This window comes from Gekko japonicus, unplaced genomic scaffold (genome assembly GCF_001447785.1).
Source record: "Gekko japonicus isolate JY-2015 unplaced genomic scaffold, Gekko_japonicus_V1.1 scaffold240, whole genome shotgun sequence".
In the NCBI taxonomy this organism is placed as follows: Eukaryota; Metazoa; Chordata; class Lepidosauria; order Squamata; family Gekkonidae; genus Gekko; species Gekko japonicus.
The window spans coordinates 1436720-1463074 of record NW_015164672.1 but is presented as its reverse complement, the minus strand read 5'-3'; the positions used below and the strand labels follow the sequence as shown (position 1 = coordinate 1463074).

Sequence of the window (26355 nt, the reverse complement as noted above, 5' to 3'; positions counted from 1 at the left end):
AGCGGAAGAGAAACCCAGTTTGCAAATGAAGGAAATGTATGTCAATTTGAATGTTGTTGGGGGGGGGGTTTGCACTATTTACACAGGCCAAAGAACACAGCTCGTCTTGCATTTGTGCAGAAGTTCAATATTTTTTGGGAAAAAAATAATTTTTTAAAAAAAGCAATATGTGTGTGTGTGTTTATGTATACACAGTTGTGAAAGGTGGCTGCAGTAAGTCAACTACATGGAAGGTTTTCTCCTGGCTCAAGGTCACCCTGTCCCTACAGCTTTACCATTCTCAACACAAAGGGATTACATCTAAACAGGTCCACCTGCTTCATCCAGTGAGATCTGATCTCAGGAAGGTGTTCTCAGAATCGGAGTCATTAAGCTGGCAGCCATCATCCTTGCCTGTTACTTGGCCCCTGGGATGACTCCCCACATGGGATTCTTTGCTTCCTCGGACTGCTGCTTCACCGGCGAGATCACCAGAAGGTCTTGCAAGCTGCGCTGCTGGAAGGTTGGCTTTTGCGTGTTTATGTGGGCATTGTAGTACTTTCCCTGCCTCCTGTAAAATGACGCATTCCTGCTGCTCAGAGGCATGTCTCTTGGGAGGAGGGCGCTTTCTGTGGAACACAGAAGTGAGATTGCACACATGCCGATCACACATGTACAGACAAAAAACTGGGAGCCATGTGGGAGCCAAAATCCTGAAGCCATTTCTGGGGGGGAGGCTTCTTTCTTACAACTGTAAATCATGTTCCCACAACCAGCCTCATTTGTATTCGCTAGGAAGTAAAGGCACAGATACACTTACACAGAACACATGCAAAATGTGGGGGGGGGGGATAATACATTAGGACAGCCCCACAGTTGTCATGGCAGCTCTGAAATCCTGCAGGCACACGCTGATGTCCCAGATCCATCTTCTCTTCACAAAGTTTGATCAAAAAGAAAACTGAACTTTCCCCCCTTTTCTATTATATCCCCCATGAACAAATGTTTTGCAGTTTGGGATTGATATACAATAGCTGTCTTAATAAGAAAAGAAAAACGTTCAACTGAAGTTGTCAGCGTTCACCTCAAATCATTGTCAGCAACTTTTAAATTTGGCTCTTCCAAATTTCTATGGTGCCTCAATGTGCAGGTTTGAAGTCATTTTCATTTCTGAGTGTTTACCGTGGTAGGGAGGGCAATCTATATTCCATAGTCTATATAGCCAATAAAAAGTAAATATAAAAGATGGCCTTTAAACGGCAAGTTAAACAATGCTGACCCAGTAAGTCAAGATCCATAAAAGACACTTTTACAGAGATTTTGCTACTCCATGGGTTGGATCCAGCGCAAAATTTTCACTTGCGTTAAGAGCTCTTGTGCAAGTGGAAACACAAGGAGAAGGCTGCGGTGGCTGTACTAAGTAAAATGTTGTGTCCCCACTTGCATTTTCATTTGTGCAAGATCTTGCACATCCAATTTCAGGGTATTATAATATTTATAGAAAGGAAAGCACTAACTGTTGCACAAGGTCTTGTGCCTGCGGAACTGTGCTCAGTTCCCCAAACCAGAACAATCCCGCTTGTACCCAATGTCTGAGGAAGAACCTGTGCATATTTAAAAGCTTGCAATAGAACCAGACAGCCCCATCTTACATTTTGCCAGATCAAAGTCAAACACTCGATCTTCCCTCTGTTTGGGCAGATACACAATATGCTCAGATTCCAGGAAGCCAAACAATCAGCACTCACGTGCTCTGTTGGGAAGGTGACGAAGCTGGTGTTGCACTGAAAGACTGAGAGGTTTCTCCACCGGTGTGAAGTTGATCTTGCTAAAGAATTCTGAGACCAAGAGCGTTCTTTTTTCACTGTTGTTCTCTGGGAAATTCATTCTCAGCCTCTGGACGGCCGACTGTGCAGAGGCTGTGGTTTTTCTAGCACGCTGCTGGCCGCGCTGGCTTCCAAAAGGCTGAACATTTTTAATCATCAAGGTGCTGCAGAAAGGCCGTCCAGCAGCCATTGCACTCGTGGCACGAGGCTGCAGCATCTCCGGCAGCTGCTTGGGAGGACTGGGGCTTTCTTTTGCAAACATTTTTGGAAACTCATCTGGTGGTTGTAGCTGGTAAAGGAGAAAAGGTAAATCTGTGAGAGTCCCGGCTGCCTACATGAACAATCCTTCCAGTAACTCATCTGGTAGAGACCCAAGAGCTGATCCAGTTAAGACAATCCGATCTCAGACTGTGACTGACTTATGGGGGTTGTTTCAGTAGTCGAGCATAAGCAAACGAATCAAGTTACCTATCTGTGCTTAATACATGGAAGCTGCACTGTACCATATTGTTATATTCAGACAGGTAGAAATACTTGGACAACACAAAACGTGAGCACCTGGGACTCGTGCGAAAGCTATGAAACTCTTTCTTATGTGATCGAGGGCTTTGATCCAGAGCTGGGTTCAGACATGGATTTGTTGGAAGAATCAGATGTGCCCCTGAGTGGAAGATGTGTGGAAGAACCAGATGTGTGGAAGATGTGTGGAAGAACCTGCCCCTCCCGAGTTGCCATTCTCCAGGTGATGGCTGGAGACCTCCCACTAACCCCTTCCATCTCCTTCTCTCTCTTCCTGCATACATACAGGGAGGCCACATTTCTCCTCCTTTGCCAGATGCCAAGGAGCACCCGCATCCATCACTAGGCTAGGTAGAGTAGAATCTGTACCTGTTCCTACGCTGCACTATCAAGTATGCATTTCCTAGATAAATCAGTTATTTTCTTTTAAACTGATACGTGGCTCTGTGTAACTCTGTAGTCTTAACAAGTGTACGCTGTTCAGAGGAGCTCTGCTGCGTTCTGAGCCTTTAGTCCCCTCTGCTAACTTAGCAAGGGATCTGGCTTAATATACCCGCTCTCCCATCAGGATCCAGCCTAACTTTTCCACTAACAGAATGGGACATTGTAATTTCCACCCATTTCCTCTTCCTGTTGCAGACCCCTGATCTATTGTTCATGCCATTCCTGAGGGTCCCTGCCCCCCGAGTTGCCATTCTCCAGGTGATGGCTGGAGATCTCCCACTGTTAGAACTAACCTCCAGTTGACAGAGATCAGTTCGCCTGGAGAAAATGGCTGCTTTGGAAGGCAGACTCTATGGCACTATACCATACTCTCTCCCCTCCCCAAACCCCTCCCAGGCTCCGCCCTCAAAATCTCCAGGTATTTCCCAACCCGGCCCTGCCAACCCTATTTCAGGCAGATGAGTGGGCTCCAGTGGGAGGCAGGAAAGTTCTGCTCCACTGATGAAAGTGCCTTTCATTAACAAAAAAATCTGGTCTCGATCCAACCCATTATATCTAAATAGGACTGTACCAAACCAAGAAAGCCTAATAGGTGGCCAAAGGCTTCTGAGCAACACGGTACGAAGGACTGGCTTTGAGTTTCTTGCCTGATGCAGAACTGAGATTGGGAATGCAATGCAGCGATAATATGCTACAGAGAGACAGCTTTGTTACTTACTACTGATATAATGCTCCCATCTGTTGCAGAGGGATGACTGCCAATGGTGTCCCCCAGTTCAGGGTTGGAGTGACATTGCTCTGCAGGACTGGATGAATTCTCCCTGGCAAGGTCAGGCACGGAGCTATAAGGCCTCACGGGATGTTTCTCTGACCCTTCTGGACAGCTATTCGACCCGGGGCTCTCTGGATGGAAGAGATTTGGATCAACACAGGCTGCTTCCTTCTTGGGGTCCTGCTCGTATGAGATATTCTGAAGCAGGTCAGCAGTCCCAGGCTCAGACTCTGAACAAACCTGAGGCTGAGTAGAGAGGGAAAAGAATTGCAAAATGGTACTGAGTTCAGATATGAAGGGTCAGAGGCACATGAACCTCTAGAACCGATCAGTGTTTATTAGTCACCAGGAGCATCGACAACCATTATTAGCAGGGGTTATTTCCTGCAGGAGCTCCGGCAGTAAAGAGCCCAGGGGGTGGGCATATGCAACAAGCCCCGCCCCTTGCTCCCAGCAGCCCTCAGTCAGAGCAAGAAGCAGCCAGGTAAGTTGCAGAGACCCCCGGCCCAAAACAGTCCAGTGTCACCTTTAAGACCAAGTTTTATTCAGGTACAAGCTCTCCCTCCTCTGCGAGGACAGATCTGCACGTCCCCCCCCCCAATAGCTAGCAATCCAAAACAGTCCAGTAGAGCCTGAGCAGTGGGTGTTGCCTTCTGACACACTTCTGGTGATGTCAGGGGGTGTGGCATATGCAAATAAGTTATGCTAATGAGTTGTGGTAATGAGCTCCTGCACCTCTTTTTCTACGAAATGACCCCGATTATAAGTAACACATATTGACTAGTGGCACCAGTGCTGACCCAAGGGTAAGCAATACACTGGCATCCAGAGTTCAGGCTGCCAGCACCTTGCACAGTCATCTCACTGAGTTTTTCTTCCTCCTTCTCCTCATGTCCTTGTCCCTACCCCTTGGAATCCCCCCCCCCCATTTCTATACATCCATTAGCCAAGTAGACCTGCTGTCACCTCCCTCCCACCCACCCTCTTTCCACTCCTCTGACCAACAGGTCTTGAGCAGTAACCTATCCCCCTAATCTACTGCCCTCGTTAAACATTTAGTACGCTTTTCTGTTCTCTTCCCCACTGCATTTGTCGTCAGATTTTTATTAGATTAATTAATTTAAATATTTATACCCTGCTTTTACCTTAGCAGTTCAGAATATTCCTAATGAAAAACAACAATGAAGTTCAGCAAAATACCCGTTCAGACCCAAGGAACAGGACTGTCACTCAAACTCTACTAAATCCCCCAGGAAATACAACAACCTTAAAACTTCCAAACATAGCAGCCCACAAGAAAAGGTCAGATATCAATGCTCCTAATAAAAGAAAATAAATATACAGGCAAGACTCTAGGTTCTGGTGGCTTTTTCAAAGAAATGTAGAACTTGAGGGCATCCAGTGAAAATTATGGGCAGTAGTTCAGGAAGGACAAAAGGAAATACTACTTTACACAGAGAGTGATTAAAATGTGGAATTCACTGTCAGAAGTTGTAGTGATGGCCACAGGAATAAATGGCTTTAAAAGGGGATTAGATAGATTTATGGAGGATACGTCTATTTATTTATTTATTTTATTCCATTTATACCCCGCCCTCCCCGCACGCCCTCTATCAATGACTACTAGCCGTGGTGACTGAGGGGAACCTCCACATTGAGAAGTACCAATCCTCTGAATCCCAGAGCCAGGAGGCAACCTCAGGGGAAGGCCTTGGCCTCTATGACCTGTTGTTGACCCTCCAGAGGAACTGGTTGGCCACTGTGTGAAACAGGAGGCTGGACTAGATGGACTATTGGCCTGATCCAGCAGGGCTCTCCTTATGTTCTTAAAGTTGCATGCCCTAAGTATAAGTAGGTGCCTTTGTTCATGTTCCTCCTCTGCTGTTCTCTCCCCTCCCCCCAATTTGTTACCCTTGGCTGTTTCCACATGGGGGTGGGAAAAGCCACCCCTGAAGCAAGTGGGGTGAAGACCTGTAGGGATGGCATCCACATGCCCTGTCCCTGCCTGAGCCCCCGAGTTTGTGAGATATAGCAGACATGTATAGATGAGGGACCAGAGACCCAGAGAGCTTCAGAAGTGACAACAAATCCCTGCTGAGCCATGAAATACAATGGCTGCCTTTGAGCAAGTGACTCTCCTGCTCAGCCTAACCCACACTTTACATGGCTGCTGGGAGGATACAATCCGACAGCCCCTTTGTGTACTACACTGAGCTTCTCAGAGGAAAACCAAGATGTTAGTATGATAAATAAAACAAATCATGTTAGAAGCATGAAGTTACTGCAGAGCACTGTCAAGCATAAGGAGTCAAAGGGAGGGCTGTTTGGATTGTTTAAGTTCGACTGATTTCTGTGGGTTTTAAGTGAGCCAAATTGTATACAGGTCAGCACTTAATCTGAGGGGGGTTTGGTCCCTGCCATTGATTTATCCATGTGGAATTCAACAGGTCTTTCCATTTCCTTTCGTATTTCTACGGAAGTACCTGACAGGGTAGTGGGGAAAATAAAGAACAGGAGAAATGTTTCCATTTCTGTCCTACCTGGGCACAGGTTCGCACCACTGTTCTTCTGGAGACCATCTTTTGCCTGTAAACCTTGATCTTTTCACCACCAGACTCGCCCTGGAGTTCCACCTTCTTTTCTCTTGAGAGAGCTGTTTTTTGTTCCTGCTTGAGGCGTAACTCTTGGAGCTGCTGCCTGTTGATGAGATGGAACGGAAGAGTTTATGACAGATCCAGGATGGGGAAGAGGCATCACTCCGACCCTGTACTGAATGTGTGGATCCCCTTAAACCTCCTGTGGGTTCCCAGAAAAGGGCTGACTGTGAGGTGGTTGCCTAGGGCAGTGTTTCCCAACCCGTGGTTTTGGGGCCCAAAAGTGGGTCGTGAAGCCTCTGCAAGTGGGTTGCAGGTCAGCCCTCCCTAATGGCCTCCCCTGCCCTTTCCATTACCGTCTTTTGTATCTTGGAAACCGAGATCTAACCCTCAAAACATGTCGTACATTAGCTGCAGTAGAAAAGAGCAAGAGTCCAGTAGCACCTTGAAGACTAACAAAATTTGTGGCAGGGGAGGAGCTTTCTTAAGGTGAGCAGTGACTCACGAAAGCAGTGAGGAGTGACTCACGAAAGCTCATACCCTGCCACAAATTTTGTTAAGTCTTTAAGGTGGTACTGGACTCTTCATAGAATCAGAGTTGGAAGGGACCTCCAGGGTCATCTAGTCCAACCCCCCGCACAATGCAGGAAATTCACAAATACCTCCCCTCCGGACCCTGTTCCATCCCCAGAAGATGGTAAAAAACCTCCAGGATCCCTGGCCAAACTGGCCTGGAGACAAATTTCTTCCCCCCCCCCCCCCATTTTTTATTTAGGATATAAACATACATGGTCAACACTTTACATTTTCTGTATTTTCCCCGTTACACCCTAACCCACCTCCCTTTCCCCCCCCCTTGTAGTTGGCTTCCCACAGTGCTTCAACCTCCTGCAAATTCACTTCTCCTCTCTTTTCCGATTTTGTTTATTCTCATAGTTCACTAGGTAACTTTTTGCTTTATAACACTTATTTTCTTTAGCCATCTTATCCTTTAAAAATTCTAAAAGAATATTCTATATTTAATAGTTGTTAAAACAAAATAGGATATCCTTTACTTCCCAATATTCCTCTAAATAATCTTTTAAATCTCTCCAATCACTATCAATATCTTCTGCTTCCATATTATTCAATTTCCTTGTCATTTTGTCCATCTCTACTGCAAACAGCAATTTCTTAATCCAATCTTCTGTTCTCGGTACTTCTTCTTGTTTCCAATATTGAGTATATATCAGTCTAGCTGTTGTCACCATATACCACATCAAAGTCCTTTTATCTGCTTTAACTTCTTCCATTTTCAAACCTAGAAGCAACAGTTCTGGCTCTTTTTTAAACGTATATTTCAAAATCTTCTCCATCTCTTCATTAATTTGGCTCCAATATTTTTTTGCTTTTTCACATGTCTACCACATATGATAAAAAGAGCCCTCCCCCTTTTTACACTTCCAACACTTATTTGACATATTTGTATTCATATTAGCAATTTTCTTTGGTGTCATATACCACCTATACATCATCTTATAACAATTTTCTTTATATTTTCCGTGTATTTTCCCACAAATACTCCGTTTCTATTGAGACAAATTGCTTCCTGACCCAAAAGTGGCAATCAGCATTTCCCTGGGCTAAGCGCTGATGCAACTCTTCCTGCCCTCCCTCTCATGATCTGCCTCAGTTCACAGAATCAGCAGTGCAAGATGGCCATCTAGCCTCTGTTTAAAAACAGATTTTTTTTTTTAAAGGCCCTTTTCTATTGCTACAGACAGACTAACATGGCTACCCAGTTTAGTTGGGTTCCCCCCCCCCCCGACACACACACACTGCATATACTAGTCCTGAGAGTCACTAGAGTGAGTGAAAATCTTAGGGGGTATTAGAGTAATGGAGAAGGAGAGGGTTGTCAAAGGCTGGAATGGAACCTCCATGTGCAAAGGCTGTGTATGTCACAATGCCACTTGCTTGGGCTTCATAACTGAGGCAGCTGCACCCTTTGTGCAATGTTCATTGGTTTGTCAAAAACATCTGGTTAGCCACTGAAGAAAATGGAACGCTGAACTAAATGGGTGCTCAGGTCTTAGCTCACCTAGGGCAGCAAAAGGTTTTGGGCCAGCCCTGGATGGGTCACCATACTAAGTACATTTGAACTTTTGGGTCGCTGACTGTACCAAAAAGGTTCTGAACCGTCTGGCCTGGGGCTGCCCCTTGCTGGACAGCAACAGGAGAAATTAGTGTGATGTCCTTGGTCAGGCAAGCCAAGACAGCTGGCTAAACTCCTCAGGAGCCACCTCCTGGCTGTCCCCATGCTTAAGATACCACTCCTGGCCTCCAAGAGAAGGCCAAACTACACATTTGTGTTTTTAACAAATTGGGTCCGGATGCCAGGGCTCTCAGAGGGGAGACGATTTACCGATCAAGAACACAGGCAGTATACACATGAAAATTTCTACCTCTGGTCAATGGCTTAGATGCTTTTCTTTTCTTGTATGTTTTTTCATATGTGCATGCGAGTGTGCGTACACCTGGAAGTCATGGAGACCCTGGTGACTGACCCCTACTGGGGGCCTGGAGGACATTCAGAGAGGTGGCTGAGTAAAGCCTGCCCCCGCCTCCCGACTGCTGGTATTCCAAGGAGGTCTCCCATCGAAGCTCTTGCCAGGGTCGACCCTGCTTAGCTTCCGAGATCTGATGAGTTCGAGCTGGCCTGGCCCTTCCAGGTCAGGGCACAGATGCTTTTCAAAGGGAGTAGGCAAATTCATGGCGGGCAGATCTATCAACACTGGTCAGTCGTGACAGCTAAACAGACCTCCAGATTCAGAGGCAGTATCTGACTCCTTGCATCTGATGCTGGGGACACACAATGAGGGCTGTTGTCTTCCTGCCCTGCTTGTCAGCTTCTAGAGATTATTTGATCCAGCAAGACGATGCTCTTAGGGTTTCAGGGAATCCGGTTGGGCTATCCTGGATGATGAAACTAGGGAGAAGCTGGCCACAGTTACATGAGCCACAAAAACAAATCACAAGCGAGGCCAGTTTGCTGCAGAAGCAACCCAAGAACAATCTGAAGAGGACCCCGTGGGAAGGGACGCATGTGGCTTGCCGACATTGTCGTCTCCAGAACTTCAGTGCTGCTGAGGTCCAGGGTGAGAATCACGGTAAGCTTGCCTTCCTCCCAAGTCCTGGCCACTGGTGGCATGGGTCATCAAGGCGATAGATGCCTACCACACTTGTGCCACCCAGAAGAAAGGCCAGCTACACCTCTCTTTCCTCCTGGCAGGAAGCAGAATGAGTTGGGGACGTGACGCCTCCCCAGCCTGTGCTGCCCATAACTTCAGCTTGCACTGAACACAAGCACGGGGGCCATCCATGCTCAGGAGGACCCTCACCATCCATGTATGAACAATTTAATATATTTTATCAGAGCACCAAAATGCCCACACCTGGCCCTAGACTGCTGAACTGCAATTGATAATGAAGCTCAAGACAATGCATCCACCTGGATGGAATCGAGACCTAGGTTTCCCGTCTCATTACCAATGCTGATTTCTCCATGCCCATTACCCCTCTCCATATCTCACCTAAATCCAATCACACCTGCTACTGTCATTTGCCTGCTAATGCCATTTGGCATCTGAAATCACTTTCCAATAAATAGGGCAGATGGACTCCCATTCTAGCTGTATCTGAAGAAGTGAGCAGTGACTCATGAAAGCTCCTAACCTGCCACATATTTTGTTAGTCTTTAAGGTGCTACTGGACTCTTGCTCTTTTCTACTACACCTGGATCTGTTGCTGAGTAATCTCGGTCACGTTTCCTCTGGCCCCATAAAAGTCACATAGTATCTTCAAAGATACTGAGCCACAGGGCCTCATCTAAACTTTAAGGTTTTTAAAGAATAAATATTACAATATATTGTATTTCCTTGACCTGGATGGCCCAGGCTAGCCCGATCTCATCAGATCTTGGAAGCCAAGCAGGGTGGACCCTGGTCAGTATTTGGATGGGAGACCACCAAGGAAGTCCAGGGTCACTATGCAGAGGCAGGCCATGGCAAACCGCCTCTGAACATCTCTTGCCTTCAAAACCCTACTGGGTCACCATAAGTCAGCTGCGACTTGACAGCACTTCCCACCACCACATATGGCATTATTTTAACATTTTAATCTTAATGCTTTGGTAGTTACGTTGATGTTTGGTCTAAAAGCCATCGCACCATATAGGCGAACTGATGTGGTAACTGGATTGGAGTCGTAAGTTGTTTTTTTTTACAGGCGTGGCTTTAATTGGCTTCATTTAAATCAGCTCCTATTGCAAAGGCAAAGCCTGAACTGGCAAGGATACTCTTTCGAATGCTTCTTCCAAATTCCTTCCTTTGTTGACAGCATTCGTAATATGCAGTGCCAAAATGTGCTTCACATCTTCGAGACAGATGAGACGCTCGGAGATCTGTGATCAGATCTTTTAAAATTGAATAGTGGCTACGAGAGAGTCCAACTTCTGATTGGGACTCTGCAAGTGAACAGGCAGAGGCCTGGTCCACCACAACAGCGACATTACTGTGTGTGGAGCAAGAGGAGTCTGGAAGGTTTCCTGATTGGAGCCTCTGAATTAAAACAGCAAACGGTCTGCCTTTTCCTAACGCATGATGTGTCTTGAAGATATCGTACTGGCTATTCATCAAGCTGAACGGTGGACATTATGGGCATTGTACACTGTACAGTGCAAATGACTCGGCTGCTACAAGACCACCTTAATATGCCTGTGTGGAAAGACACTTGGGAGTATACCAGTAACCCCCTCCCAACACACACAAAGTCTCCCTGGGGGATAAAACCTCAGAAACTGCCAGGAGGGATCAAGGAGGAACAGTCTGGAATTTGCTGGGCTTCGAGCAGGACAGCATTCTGGGAAATGGCTGTGGGACTGAGAACTGCCTTTGTGCATTCATGGAAACACCTACTAGAGCCATACAGTTTTTGTAAACAAAGATATTAAAGCAAAAACAACTGCAAAATGCCAATACTTTGACTTCCAAATCAGGTTTTAAAAGGAAGCATCTCTCTGTCCTTTAAAACTACTTACAGCAGCATGGGGAACCCGGTTTCAATTTGTGAAACCGAGTGTGGGGCTTGCAGGGTTAAATCCCCTCTTCCCATCCCGCTCGGCCCTAATCTGGATAGCAGCTGCGCATGCACACAGTTTATTGTTTATAGACCGATGGAGATCCATGATCTTTGTCATGTCTGTTCTGGCTCTAAAGGCCGGTTTGCACGCCAAAGAGAGAGGGAGTGAACTGTTACTTAGCAGCAGTGTCAGGGCCTAGGACTAAAAACTATAAACGAGACTAAATGTAGCCCTTAAAAACAAAAACAAAACATGCTGCATCGTATCTAAGAGGCTCTTCTTTACCTGGCATACTCTTCACGCGCTCTGGAAGCCGCCGTTTCTTGGAAGAGCGAATTGTGGTGCTGGAAAAACTTATTGTACTTGTCCGAATCGGAAGCGGGGTAAATTCGGCGGTAGCCTCCAATGTGTTTTTCCTCGTATTTCTCAGCTTGCTTGAGCCAAGCTGCTTGGTAGTTCTTGTATTCCTCGGCCCTGGTAAAACCACCCAAGTAAAACTGTTAACGACCCCTGAGAAAATGTCCACAGTGGGAGATCTTTCCGTTTTCAATTTTATGCTGCCATTCTGGGCTCTTAAATCAGACCTCTTTTAGTTTTGCACGCAGGGAAATGAAGGTCAGAGGCAGGAGGACCTGCTCACAATAGCTTTTGCATATTTGTTTGCTTATTTTAATTGACACAGAAAATCTGAAGGCGAATTCAAGTTCATGCAGTGCAGTTCTGCTCTCCCTTGCCTGCCTTCCCACAGAGGAAGAAAAGACTGGAAAAAAAAAATCCCCCCCCCCCCCCAAATGCCAGGTCCCCTGCAGTATGGGAACTGAGCTTCCTTGTGCCGGCTTAGTGCCCTGATAAGGGAGGATGACATGAGTAGAAAAAAAGCTGTCAAAAGCCCGTGGAAGAATCCCCTGCTCTGGCTCTCCTCTTGCTTGCTGCAAGAGCTACCTATATATGAGTGGAGATTTGAGTACATAAATAACATCTGGAACACTATAAGTGGAAAGAGCTCGATCCAGACAGCCTCACCCAATTCCACTTCTGGCTACAGGCCCCTGTTCCACATGGCTTTTGACCATGTGTGTCCCATAATCCCTGGCATAACCTTTTTGGTGGCCAAAGGGACACCTTTCCTTTTCCACCTGCAAAAGAACTGGTTGGATCCAGATCCTCTGTTTGCATGAAATTCATTTTTTGTTCCCTTTGTTTTCTTGATATCTCTGCAGGCTGCCAAAGAAATCTGACTGAAAAAATGGATTAAAAACTGCACTACCTTTTAGAACATTTTGTCTTCTTAAAATTTACTTATGCACAAATGCGAAATTAATCACATGCACACTGCTACGTCAATGGGTTCCTTTCTGCAAACTAGTTGCTCCCGCTGCAATGCTTACACAGGTGATGCACTGTCTTGTTTTATTCCCTGCCTTTGCTGAAGGCTTGGAAGCTCTATTTACGGTGCCTAGAAAAATCAGGGCAGTTGATACACAAGCTGGGCCTGCTGCCTGACTGTTTGCACTGCTACTGAAAATGCTCTGGACTGCTGATGGATCTTCAGCCACAAACCTAAACCTGGCTACTTCACAGTCACGTCTTAAGGATTCCAGCCACGCTCTGCATTTTTCAATATATTCCACAAAAGTCTATTTGTAAGGGGGGTAGGAAACAATATGGCACAATTGCACCAATTTGGCTATTTTAGGATATACATAAATGCCAGCCTGGATTTGCTGAGAGAAGAAAGCACATATGCAGGAGAAAAACAGAGAAGAGGACAAAACTAAAGCAAAATGAAACACGCTAAAGAGCTGCAATGGCCACATCCTTATGGCTTTGAACTGCGTCTTTTCTCCTCTGTGTACATTAGCTAATTCATCCTAATTTGCATCCTTTGGGGGGGGGGACACACCTAAAGTTGTCTGTTTTTAAATGTGTGTGTTTTTCCTATACTGTGATACAGTAACGAAGCTTGTGAAGGCCAGAGCTAGATATTATAATATACAGATGCAATTTCCCATCTAAAAACGTGGTGCTCAGTGGGCAAGGGCACTGTTGTGATATCAGGATATGGATAGGCTGTAGTAGACATTATGGATAGGAGGAGACACTAGATGCTTGCCTGCCTCTTTTATTTGGTGGCCACTGTGTGTATGTTGCATTATCAAATTCTGGCCTAAATCGCCAGGTACTGTGTGAGTTGCACTGGCTAATTTTGCCGCTTTAATACATCTGTGAGACTCCTATTTAAAGAGGGATACTGAATGAATGGGAAGCTGCATCAAAAATATAGTACTATGCTCTGTGTAAAAGCTAAAAAAGGGAGACATGCAAATCCATTCCACTTTGTACAATGTACACAGTCCCGAGATGAGCTCACACCTCGATTCTCGATTACGGCACTGCTTGAGGAGCCTTTCTTTCCCTCGCCGCCTCTCTTCTTCCAACACTTTCCGCTTATCGCAGGCTCCCAAGTTTATCAGAACCAGAGTGTCATGCAGGAGTTGGTCTTTTACTTCTTTGTCGAGCCATGAATCAGTACTGAAGCTCGGAGAATGATTCACCTGCAATAACAGGAATGTGGCATGTTTGCATTCATTAAGATTTCAAGTATAAGAGCTGGGAAAAGAAAAGTGTTGGAATACCAGACATAAAATACATACACGAGAAATATGCTGAAGCCAATTTTTTAACGTTTCCAGTGTTGGAAGCAGCGCTCCCATTTGCTAGAACATTCAGGGCATATTTCCACAACTATCAAAAACTATGTCCATAATATATACATATAATAGGTGTACATACGGCTTTTGACTATGGTAGTCCATTCTTCTACAAATTCCCCAGTATTCAAGCTTGAAAAACTTCCGGTGTATTGTAAGTACTTCCTGATTGGTACTGACTAGAATTAAAATGACACTGAAAGTTTCTTAGCTGTAATTTTAACCACTGGGCTGTTCTAGCCTTTCAATCTTGTTATTTAACATTATTATTTTTTAGCAGTAGTATTAACTACTAACTGGATTCTATGATTAGATTTTGATGTCTGAAATTTTGATGTCTGGAACGAGGTGTAATTTTAAGTTCCTGTTTGGGTGCCAAAATCAGAACGCCTGCGTGCCCCAAGGTACCTTGGCAAAACAAATGGAATCTATCATTTCACTAGTACTTAAATAATGTTAAGTTGTCTACGGAAGTCTGTAGCCAAGAGCCCTTATTTGGACAAAATACTTTTTGGAAGCAAACTATTACGAATTCAAGATTTTTGCAGATTGCTTAACAGGTAGTATGAAAACCGAACGTAACAACATTCGCTTACTGAAATAACAATGAATGCATTTGTCCTTTATATACTGAAATGAGTGGTACGTTAAAAAAAAAAAAGCACCTTTGGTCATGTAAAGAAAAACATTATATAATGGCTGGAGAATGATACACTGCATGGAACTGTACTAAACCCACTGGGAACATTTACTATTAAAGCACAACAAACCGGGACAAGATCTAGGGAAGAGATCTGATTTATGGTTTGTCATTTCTTTCTTTTAATGTTGGAATATATATCAAAGAGAATGGATGCTTTTATAGCTACAAAATTTATATTTGTACTTATAATGGTAATATTTTGATGGGGTTTTTTTTGTCTTTTCTGTACTCTTTCATTAGGTGAAAGTCATGAATAATAAACCTTAAGCTGAGAATTGTAAGGAGTATTTTATTTGATTGGTTTTATTCCTGATATCTCCCTGAACCCTCAGTACAAGGCAGATTAAAAAAAAAACCTAGACAAATGAGAACAATTGACAATGGATAGACAAGGGACTTAAAGTTAAACGGGGGGGGGGTCCTTTTATTCATGCAGTACATAAACATCTCCAGCCAGTGTGGTGGAGCGGTCCGAGTGTCGGACTAGGATCTGGGAGACCCAGGTTTGAATCCCTGGTCTGCCATGGAAGCTTACTGGGTGACCTGACCTTGGGTCAGTCACTTTCTGTCCGCCTAACCCACCTCACGGGGTTGTTGTGAGGATAAAATGGAGGAGCGGAAAACAACAAGCTGCTTTGGATCCCCCACTGGACCAAAAAGCAGGATATAAACAAAGTAAATAAATAAATACGAAACTCATCACCACAGGAAATTAATAAACCTGCCCTAAACGGCTAGAATTATATGAAGCCTATATCTGGCAGGAGTCCAAAGTATAACCTCTACTTCCAATGAAGGAATGCTGCTGCTTTGATTAGCAACTATCGAAGATGGAGAAGAGGAAGAAGAGTTGGTTTTATACCCCGCTCTTCACTACCCGAAGGAGTCTCGGAGCAGCTTATGATCACCTTCCCTTCCTCTCCCCACAACAGGCACCTAGTGAGGCAGGTGGGGCTGAGAGATTTCTGAGAGAACGGTGACTGGCCCAAGATCACCTAGCTGGCTTCATGTGGAGGCCGAGTGGGGAATCAAACCCGGTTCTCCAGATTAGAGTCTGCCACTCTTAACCACTACACCAGGCTGGATGAGTATTAACACCGGGGCCCACTTGTAAACTTCTCTGTGGAATCTGGCTGATCGCTCTCCCAAGACAGAAAGATGAATTTGATAAATCATTGCAGATACCCAGCTTGGCAGTGTTTCTCTTCTTAATCCTCACAGGAGATTTATTTATGCAGCTGACTACCCTCCCAACTGAAGCTTCCAAAGTATAAGACTCTGTGTGTGAGGATTACCACAGGAACAAAAAAAGCCATTCCCTGTAGTCTAACACCCTCTGCTGGTCATCCACATGACTGGAAAAGGTGCCACGGGGCTACATTTCTGAGGGGGGGAAATGATAGAAGGAACAGAGGTGGAAGGGTGGAGAAAAAGAGGAGGGGAAGGGACTGATTCTGAACAGAAGACAGATACCCCGAAAATACGACTGCTCTCTAAGGTGCTTCTGGACTCAAATCTAGTGCTTCTACTGCAGACCAACACAGCCACCCTCCTGAAACGGAAACTAAAATACGGGCTACTCGTTTGGTCGCAAAACATACCTCAAGCAACCACGGTTTGAGTTTGCGATCCAGTAAAATATCAAACCCCAAGATCTCAAAGCAAGCACTTCCCACGGTGTGGTTGGGGAAACAGGTGAGATAGTTGTGCTTGATGATCGGATAGGCTGATAGCAGGGTTTTCACCACCACCTCTTCAATGTCCTTCCATATGGGTTCCGTTTCATAGCCATTTTCTTCCATGTGCTTATTAAAGGTAGAGAGCTTCCTTAAAAAATGTGGGGGGGAGGGAGAAAAAGAGAGACCCTCTAGTTGAAGAACTCACACTTTTACGCAAACTATTTTAAAGCACAGTTTTAACTCAAGAACAGTCATAAGCTTAAACCATATACACACTTATCATATCATTCCATTTCACATTAATAGATCTGGAACAGCTACCAGTCTGCAGGACCATATTTCCAATTGCTAAAATGGATTGGAACTCCCGTAACGACCAGAACCACGGGCAAAGAAACTGGGGGAAATAACACTCTCTTGCAACTCTTTAAGCATCCGCATTATGAATACACAAAAAGGGATATGAGCGAGGGAGGGGATTAAAGAAGAGAACCGATTTGCAGTGGCTGCTTCCACATGGGGTCAATTCCCTGTCGTGCTCTCAACAGCAGGCCAACATGGGGGTATTCCTTGTGGTATCTCTTTGTGCCTGCCGTTCCCCCCCCCCCCACTGCCAGTACATTTTGCTGGTCATTTTTAAAAAATAGGTAAATTGCTACAGCGTTATGACACTATAGTGATATACCTACTACTGAATTAAAATAAATAAGTGAATAAAATGAGGCTGGTGTGAAGGATCGGGGGAATATAGCAGGCCCAAGGGGATGTGCAGGGGAAATGGCACCAGGTTTGGGTGGCGTAGGTTCAGAAATCTGCACTCGCCTGTCCTCACTATGGGCAAACCAACTTTGACTCTGATCTTTCCAGAAAGACTGGAGTAAAACAGACCTGGGAAACACGAGCTAACTGGCAGAAATCCTAAAATAATAAAGGTTGCTGCACAATGTTTTGTGAATGCTCCAAAAATGCCCACTCCGGTTTGAGAGTCAGAATGGAGCAAACCCTCCAGGTGGAAGTAGTTGGTATGATCTCAAGCATGCTTCCTGCGGATTCCCCAGGAACAAAAATGTTAATGTTATTAGTCAACCACAGGGAGGCATCAAGGAGTATGGCTAACCCCCTTGGGAATGGAGGCTAATGTAAAGAAAGCATTTTCCATAGGAGGATAAGGGTACAAAGCATACAGTGAGAGTGAATTTCTTTTTCTGAGGTCTGGTCCAGACGTATTGCAGAATTAGGTGGCAGAATTCTGGACTGGTAGAATAGGCTGTACCAGACTGTCAACGGGGGTGCTACATCTTTATTGCTCGCTGATGTAATTTTGTTAAATAGTACTGGGTGAGGGGAGTTTTATCCTTGTCTTGCATATTCAGGGCTCGTTTTCTACCTAGAGGAGATGATTAATGTAGGGATTAACTTTTAAAAATGCAGTTTCCCACCTACAGTCTGAAGTGGTAGAGCCCCTTCTACCACCTCTGCACGTCTACCACGTCTGTATTTTAACTGTTGCGACCCACCCTGAGCCCACTTGCGGGGAGGGCAGGATATAAATCCAATAACATAAATAAATAAATATAGAGGTTCGAAAGGTGAACTCCAAAGCTCTCTCTCTCTTTTTCCCTAGGACTGGGTCCAATAGCACATCTAATTGCAAGGACAGAGAGTAAGCCAACAGTAGGGTGGGGGGAAATATTGGAGAGCAGTGATGGGGGTGTCTCAGCCCAGGAACATCTGCTCTTGTGACTCCTCTGGCATGTTTATTGATCTGCCACACTGCAGACCCTATTTTGGACAGCAGAAAACCACTGCAGCCGCAAGGCTAGCCAGAGATGCTGATATTTGATCCTCTTACTGGGAAAGATTGCTAATGCTAAGGGGAAAGCACGCGGGATAAACCAAGCTCTTGCCGCAGTGGGCAGAATGCTGCAGAAGACCAGCAGCCAGCAGATTAATAAGGTGCAAGTGATCAACAGCAACAATGATGAAAAATAAAGACAGAGAGAGCTTGGGGGGGGGGGCGGGGAGGAATTGAGATGATGATAATTAGATCGAACTGACCGTTCCATGCAAGATTTAGAGAGCCGGCTAATTACGCCCACCAAAAACAATAAAAACAGAGGGCTGCAATCCAGCAATTCCATTTGCAACAAATTCATTTGTATTTCCTTTAGGGGGGGATAAATCCAGGCTCTTCTCGCCTGCTCCAGGTCCCCTGCTGTTACTCGTCTGAGCTTTTTAAATGATTTATTTCACCTAATGATGGAGAAGACAACACGAGCCGGCTGAATTTGGCGAAATGTTTCCTAAACACGTATGAAATGGCCGTAAAGATTCACGACAACAGGCCCACCAGCGTCCCCCCAGCTGTGATTATTTTGGAAAACATTCTGTACCTCTTGCTACCAGAATCGTCATCTCGTACAAAATTAGCGCTGTGCTTGTTAATTGAATAATTAGTCAGGTGCATGCAGACGTCGTCCTGTAAATAATTAAACAAACAAGCCGGTTATGAGGCTAGAGAGATTTCAGCCTCCCTTCTGTTCTTCCTTTCTTCGCTACAGAAAATGGTTCGAAAGTGTTATAGGTTTCATTAGCAAGAGGGAGAAGCAACATCAAAATGGGGATGGGGGGGGGGGGTCAGAGGAGAAGGCACTTATACCTTATTGGAGAGTCTGCATATGAACTGGATAGCCTTCATAATGCTCTCAAGTCTAGGAGTCCTCTGATTTCCTTCTGCACTCATTCAGAATAAATTATACCAGGACAGCGACATCAGAAGCATAGATTTGAAAGGGATATAAAGGCCATCCAATCCATACAAGCACTTCATAAAATACAGGTGCTCAGCGCCAAAACCAAACCATAAGAAAAATAGTTGGCTTTTATACCCTGCCCTTCACTACCCGAAGGAATCACGGAGCAACTTACAATCACCTTCCCTTCCTCTCCCCACAACAGGCACCTAGTGAGGTAGGTGGGGCTGAGAGAGCTCTGAGAGAACTATGACTGGCACAGGTTCACCCAGCAGGCTTCATGTGGGGGAGCGGGGAATCAAACCCAGTTCTCCAGATTAGAGTCCGCTCCTCTTAACCACTACACCACGCTGGTTCTCTTCACAGCGAAGCTCACTACTTCATAGCTAAGCTGATGACTTGGGGTTTTTTGTGAGGTTTTTGTGTGGGTTTTGTTTGCATGCCTGGAAGTCATGGTTGACTTCTGGCGACCCCTAGTGGAGTTTTGGACATTTCAGAGAGGTAGCCAGGGGTTTTCTCTGAGAACAAAGGAAAGGAGCACAAGGTAACTGAACTGCTAACTGGAGTGTCAGATTTCCTTATGGCCATCTAACTGTATGTTCTACTCAGGCTCCATCTACACCTTACAAAGCCCTTGTGTTTGTGGGGGGAACAACACGAGCACCTTGTATCACACCTGAGATGGGAGTTCTGCTCCTCCCAGATGCACATGGGGTCTTTTCTATTTGCAATCACAGAGCACAGGGAGAAGGGGTTTTAGCCTCCCTCCAAACTATTTTCACGCCCGCAAACCATCCCACAGAGCTGCTATGGCTCTGCTGCAAAACTTATGCATAGCCACATATTTAACATGATTTTTGCAATGTAGCCAATAGTAGCTCCGTAGGGCAGCTTGAAGACACAAAAACAGCACTGGGGAGGGGAGCGACAGCCTCTTCTCCCTGTGTGCCGTGGCTGCAAACAGAAACGAGCCAGTGGGTGTTGGGGAGGCACAAAACTCCTGTTGCGCTTGTGGTGCAAAGTCATTGAGTTGTTTCCCAAGAAATGCAAGGATTTTTGAAATCTGAAGCCTCGGATAAGTATTAACAGATAAGTATTAACAGAATGGAAACACAAACTGGGAACCTGGCAAGTGCCAGAACATCCAAAACATGATCTGGAGATCTGTGCTCCAAATTGCCCCCTTTGCTCCAAATTGCCCCCTCCAAAAGCTCACCTGTGGAGTGTTCTTCTCTTCAAATGTACAGCTAAACCTTTACAGCATTGCTATTCACTCTGTGGTTTTTGGAGAGCCACATTTGTAATTACCATCAGCTAAACAAGCCAGTGGCTTGCTGGAGAAGATGGGCCCTTTACTTTCATCACTAGCCAAGGGGGCTCTCAGTTTACCTGTCTTCCAGTCCCCCTGGTGTTGGCTGTTCCAAGGTGGGAACTCCCAGCCAATCACAATCCCAACTGGATAATGGCCTTGCCCACTTTCATGGAACATGGGGAGAGTGAACACTGTTCAGAAGAGCCATAGGTGGCATTTCAAATAGCCACACGTGGCTTCTGAGCCGGTGAGTATCAAATGCTTTAAAGATAACCATAACAGATCACATACATCACTCTTAGAGTTAACTCTAGCCCTGTTCACGTTACAGTATGTACAGTCAGGCCTGTAGCCAGAAAAGTTATGGTAGGGGGGCAAAGACCGGGACACAAATCAGATTAGCAACGAATCTAATTAGTGGTGATCTAATGAAGCTTCCCGCTCCCGGTCTTTGCCCCCCTACTAAAAATGAGAGGGCTCCTTCTCGCGTCTCTTGTCCTCCTGCTGCCCTCCCCGTCAGGGCTGTCTGGAGAGCCCAGCCAAAGCGACCACGATTGGTGCCACGGGTCCGGGGCCTGCTACAGCATCTGCCTGGCCAGCTGGAACTTCAGTGGGGCCAAGGAGACCCGCTCCGTGTATGGGGGAGCGTAGAGCATGGCAAGCAGAGAGGCTGGAATCCAGGCCATCTTTGCGCTCCTGAGATGGGTTGTCAGTGGGCCTGTTCTGTCTGTGTTTTGGCTGTGACTGGTGTGGAAGCCTCTGCAGTGCGCTTACCGAGAGCTGCCACTCCGGGGTTTCAGGAGTCAGGGACAGACGAAACCATGGTGACCCAGAGCTCAGAGCCTGTGCTACATGCTCCCTTCATGCCCGCGGAGCGCCAGCCTGGCTTTCAGCCCACTGTGCTCATCCTGAGGTGCCCCACGTGAGAAGTGCAGCTAACTTGCCAGGTCTCACCCAACGGCTACCACTAGGAAGGTGTGGAACGCAGGTTCTACTCCTGTCTCAGCCGCTACTGGAACCCGAGCAAGCAACAGTGCATAGAAGCAGCAGCCTGCCTCCGCACCCCAGGCGATTGTTGCCCGTTGCCCCAGGCTCCCTCTCCCTGCTGGGACCAGCTGTGGAAGTGGCCGGGAGGGGGCAGGGCATATTTGGGGGTGGTGTCACCCCAAGGCCCCACCCCCATGGCTACAGGTTTGGCGGACAACGGTTTGTAAGAAACAGCCTACGTGTGTTTGTTTGGCAAATGAAATCAGGAACTAGTATCTGATAAATGTGGGCTTTATATCACCTGTTCAGCTGTGCATGCATTGAATCTAACAAGAGAATTTTTAAACACGTGTATTGAAAAGAACTCCAGTGCACACCACGTATAGATTGTATGTGCATTCACTGTGACTTGTGAACCAGGCTTCTGTAGATAAAGTTTGCTGTGCTGGCACTAAGGGCAGAAGACACAAAGTAGGTAAAATGCAAATTATTGTGAAGTTCTGAGCCGCACATCATATTATACCACTGTGGCCTCTGCCTTCATTGTGGGGTCGTTGCAGTCTCCCCTAGTATTGCACACAAAAGAATGCTGTGCTGAGTCCCAGACAACACAAAGACTCCAATTTTCCCGCTGGTACCGCTTCCCATGGCGTAGGTTTTCACCAAAGCAGAAGCGCCAGAATTTCCCACATGAGCCTTTTAAGGACAGATGTGGCTTCAACCCTTTTAGCATTCTACAGTTTGTCACCAGGATCTGCTCACCAAGTTGCTGACTGACGGGTCCGAGTAAGCAGATGTTGCAAAGCGTGCCAAGCCTTCCTCATAGATAAATATCCTCAGCGGGTCACACGATGTCACCAGCACGTAAATCCGAAGATCAAACTTGAACCCATCGATAATGAAAGGCTTGGAGAAAGGAAGTGGAAACTGAATTAGTGCCATACTTGCAACAAACACCTAAAGGACAGGAAAAGCTCAATAAAGCTGGAGGGTGCAACGTCTCCTAGAAGGCCACCTGTAAGCCATGCTGCTTGACTGCTGCAGACAAGGTTGTTCCGCCACGCTGAAGGCACAACTGGAGTGGCTCTGCCCACTTCCCTCCCAGCAGTCTCCTGTTCCCTCCCTTGTACTAGTTGCTCGTGGGCCACAAAGCTCTGAATGGGCCGGTTCCAGGACCCGGGCCTTATGTTTGACACCCCTGTCCTATCTCATGCTGGTGTGTGTGAATTCCTCCCCCCACCCAGTTGCTTCCTTCACAACAGCTTTGCTGACCATCAGCATCTTTTGACTGCCCAATCCTTTCCCTTCAGTTGTAGAATGTTTGCAAACATCTGCAACGATGCAACTCCCATTGACCAGAAGAGTACCACGGGTGACCCATTTTACTTCCCAAAAAAATTGTGGTTACCCTTGAGATATAGAGCTGGCAGATCATATCTTCTCCTGGTCTGATATCTTTCACAGATCTCGTGATGTAGATGCCTCTGCCTTGACAGCCAGAGTCTGGCTTACAGATGAAGGTCTTATGTTTTTTTGACCTGCTGTAAGCTTGTAATTCTCCATAACTAAGAGCAGTAGGATTGAAAATAAAAGGAGACAGTTGATCAACTACTTGTTACACTTTCAACTGGATAGCTTTCATTTTTTAAAAAAATTCTTCTTCCCAGCACGAGACAGTCACGATCTGATACCAGCTAGCCACACTCCGTGCCCACTGCAACTAGCTAAGCATCCAACAAACCTGTAGGATGGAGAGGAACAAACTTCAAGTTATGTTTTACACGAGTTTGCCACGGGAACTTGCAGCCATACAGCAGCTGTAACTTAGGGTTGCCAGCTCTGGATTGGGAAATACAGATTTGGGGGGTGGAGCCTCAGGAGGGTGGGGTTGCAGAGGGGAGGAACTTCAGTGGGGTATAATGCCATAGAGTCTGCCTGGAGATCAGTTGTAAACCCAGAAATCTTCAGCCATCACCTGGAGGTTGGCAACTCTATTGCAAGTGCCCGGTGGCACCTTCATGTAAAAGCACTGGAGGGGTCCAATTTATGTTGGGGGATTGCATGGGAAGGAGGGGCTCCTGCATTTCCCCTCGCACCATTTTCCAGAGCCAAAACAGTCCGGGGGTATTGTTTGCCCCTCTGGGAGGGCTACACAACAAGTCAAATAATGTCCCCTGGGTTGTTTTGACTTGGGAAAAGGACATTGGAGGAGGCAAGCACTTCTCCTCCCCCCCATGGTCCTGATCCAAGTTGAGCTAATGTACATACCAGGAACTCACAGCTTCAATATGGCTGCTAGTCCCCTTCGGAAACCATGCAAAATATAATGTGTAATTTGGCCCAAGTCCTGACCTGCATAGCCTAGGCTAACCTTATCTCCATAGATCTCAGAGGCTAAGCAGAGTCAGTCCTGGTCAGTATTTGGAAAGGACACCACCAAGGAATACCAGGGCCATGACGTAGAGACAGGCAATGGCAAACCACCTTTGAATATATCTTGTCTTGAAAGTCCCACAGGGTCACCATAAATCAGATATGACTTGATAGCAAACAACAACAAAAAAGGTCCAAAGAGGTCTTAATACCATGGCCTGGGAAATGTGTTTTTCCTCCCGTTCCACCATGCTGCTGTTTTTTAACATCCAGCTTGATGAAGAATTCTGGATAAGTCAAAACTTTGTACAATATGTTGTGTCAATTTGGCAGGTGTTAATAAAAAGTATTACATGGATTATCCCCCCAGATTCTGTGATCGACTAAGATGGCTACTACCTTTTTGTGTTGTGGTTAAGTGCACAGACTCTAATCTGGGAGAACCAGGTTTGATTCCCCACTCCTCCACTTGCACCTGCTGGATGACCTTGGGCAATCCATAGTTCTTTTTAGAGCTGTTCCCTCAAGAACAGCTCTGGAAGGAGCTCTCTCAGCCCCACCTACCTAACAGGGTGTCTGATATGGGGAGGGGAAGGGAAAGAAGTTTGTAAACTGCTCTGAGACTCCGAGTGACGGGTTGGGTATAAATCTCTTCTGTCTCTTCTATTTAATCATCTTATTTATAGCCTCCCTTTTTCACAGAGTCTCAATGTGGATTACAGAGCAGATAAAGAGAAAAAGATGTTATTATACAGCACAGGACCTCGAACACCAATGCAACAGGGACTAGGAGTACAAAACTAAATGCCAATGCCTATGCAATAGGACTACAAACACATGTGCTTTCTCCATTGTGGCTCCCGCCTTGTGGAACAGCCTGCCTAAGGGGGTCAGGAAAGCTCCCAATCGCATGGCTTTCTGCAAACTGTGCAAAACTGAGCTATTCAAGAGGGCTTTTCTGTGCAGGTAATAGGATTGCGCTGCATAAAATGGTTTTACAAACTTGCTTGGATAAACCATAAAGGATTGCTGTCTATACTGCTGTGTTTAGCTTACTGTAAGTAGGATCCTATTTATGTAATTTCTGTACCCCTTTATATGTCACGTGAATACTTATGCTATGCTTCAGTTCTTTCTGGTGGTTCCAAACTTCTAAAATCTTAAAGCATTGGTTAGTGAATGTTCCATTTTTGTGATCATGCTGGCTCTCTATGTGTAATTCACCTTGAGCCCCATGAGAAAGGTGGACTATAAATAATGCCAATAAATAAATTTAAAAAAGCACTGCTAGGGATGGGCACACACCAGGAAAATGCAGTTCATGACAGTTCATGGTCCATGGCAAGCCTCTCGAACCGCCATGAACTTTTAAGTGCCAAATGAACTAGTGAGGTTTGTGATGCAGTAGAACAGCCCCCAGCATGCTAGAGACACCAAACTCACAAGGGATCTTCAGATGACTCTACTTTATCTGCTGTCCACGTTTGGTGAAGATTGAATCTACGGGGTCTGAGTTATGGCCCCCCAAAGAAGGTGCCCCAAGGAAAGTGCTTTCTGGGGAAATGACAGGTACTGGTTCAGGAGTGTATAGCACAGACCTTGTGCAAGCTAGAGAGGTCAGACTCAGAGGGGACCTCCCCCTGATGCTCCTCTACATGCCCTCCAAGTTATGTGCAGATTGGACTTGGGGGGGGGTCTGAGTTATGGCTCCCCAAAGAAGATTCCCCCAAGAAAGTACTTTCAGGGGAATGTCAGGCATAGGTTCAAAAGTGTATAGAATGGAAGGCCCCTATTGGTGTTTCCAAGGCTGGATAATTCTGCTCCCCTGTTGCGAGACTTCCGGCCACGGCGGCGCGAATGGCGACCGGGTCTCGGGATGCTCCCGGAGCCGGATCGCCCAAGCGCAGTCTGGGGGGGTCCCGCGCAAGTGGAGACCCTAAGGAGCCTTAGAGAAAAGGCTCCGAACCAGGGGGTGCTTTGGGGAGAAGCCTCTTGCCGGCCAGAAGGTCGGGAATTGAGGCTCTCCCTCTACCCCAAACGGCCCCGGCTGCGACTTGCCCCTTATGGGGACTAGCAACGCCACCGGAACAGCGGAGTGGTGGAGCGTTAAAGTTAAGTCCGAGCTAAGAGACAAGCGATGAACCATAAGTTGGCGTTCGAAATAAAAGCGGCAGCATAAAAGGGCTTCACCCCCCCAAGAAGCGGAAGGGAGGGAGGATCCCCCCCCCATATGAATAAGAGACTTTTTAAAGGCAAGGGAGGGGGCGAAGCAAAAAATTGAAAAAACGTATTACCTTCTGGGAGGGAGAGGAAAGCGGAGAGGAGGGAGCCATCCCGGAGAGTTACGGCAAGAACTTTTATTTATATTTATATTTATTTTATTTATTTATTTTGGGATTTATATCCCGCCCTACCCATACGGCCCAAAGGTGCAACATGGCGGGGCCGAGAAAACTACTAGAGAAGCAGACAAAGAAGACGGGAGGGACTTCCTGTCCAAGCCCTTCCCCTGCTGGAACTGCTGTCAATCAACAAGAAGGTGATCTTGCACGCCATCTGCTGGAGGAACTGCAAAAAATCAACC

At 46.1% G+C, this 26355-nt stretch overlaps 1 protein-coding gene across 1 annotated transcript in view; it reads right to left on the bottom strand.

Annotated features, from left to right (window-relative positions):
* Positions 1-396: 396 nt before the first annotated feature.
* TTLL6 (tubulin tyrosine ligase like 6) overlaps positions 397-26355 on the bottom strand; it is a 69071-nt gene continuing 43112 nt past the window's right edge. Inside the window, 10 exon segments of the mRNA XM_015409216.1 lie at positions 397-608; positions 1728-2076; positions 3475-3780; positions 6081-6237; positions 11539-11727; positions 13627-13808; positions 16269-16494; positions 18740-18825; positions 22161-22304; positions 22807-22963. Of these exon segments, the coding sequence (XP_015264702.1) occupies positions 397-608; positions 1728-2076; positions 3475-3780; positions 6081-6237; positions 11539-11727; positions 13627-13808; positions 16269-16494; positions 18740-18825; positions 22161-22304; positions 22807-22963 (2008 nt within the window).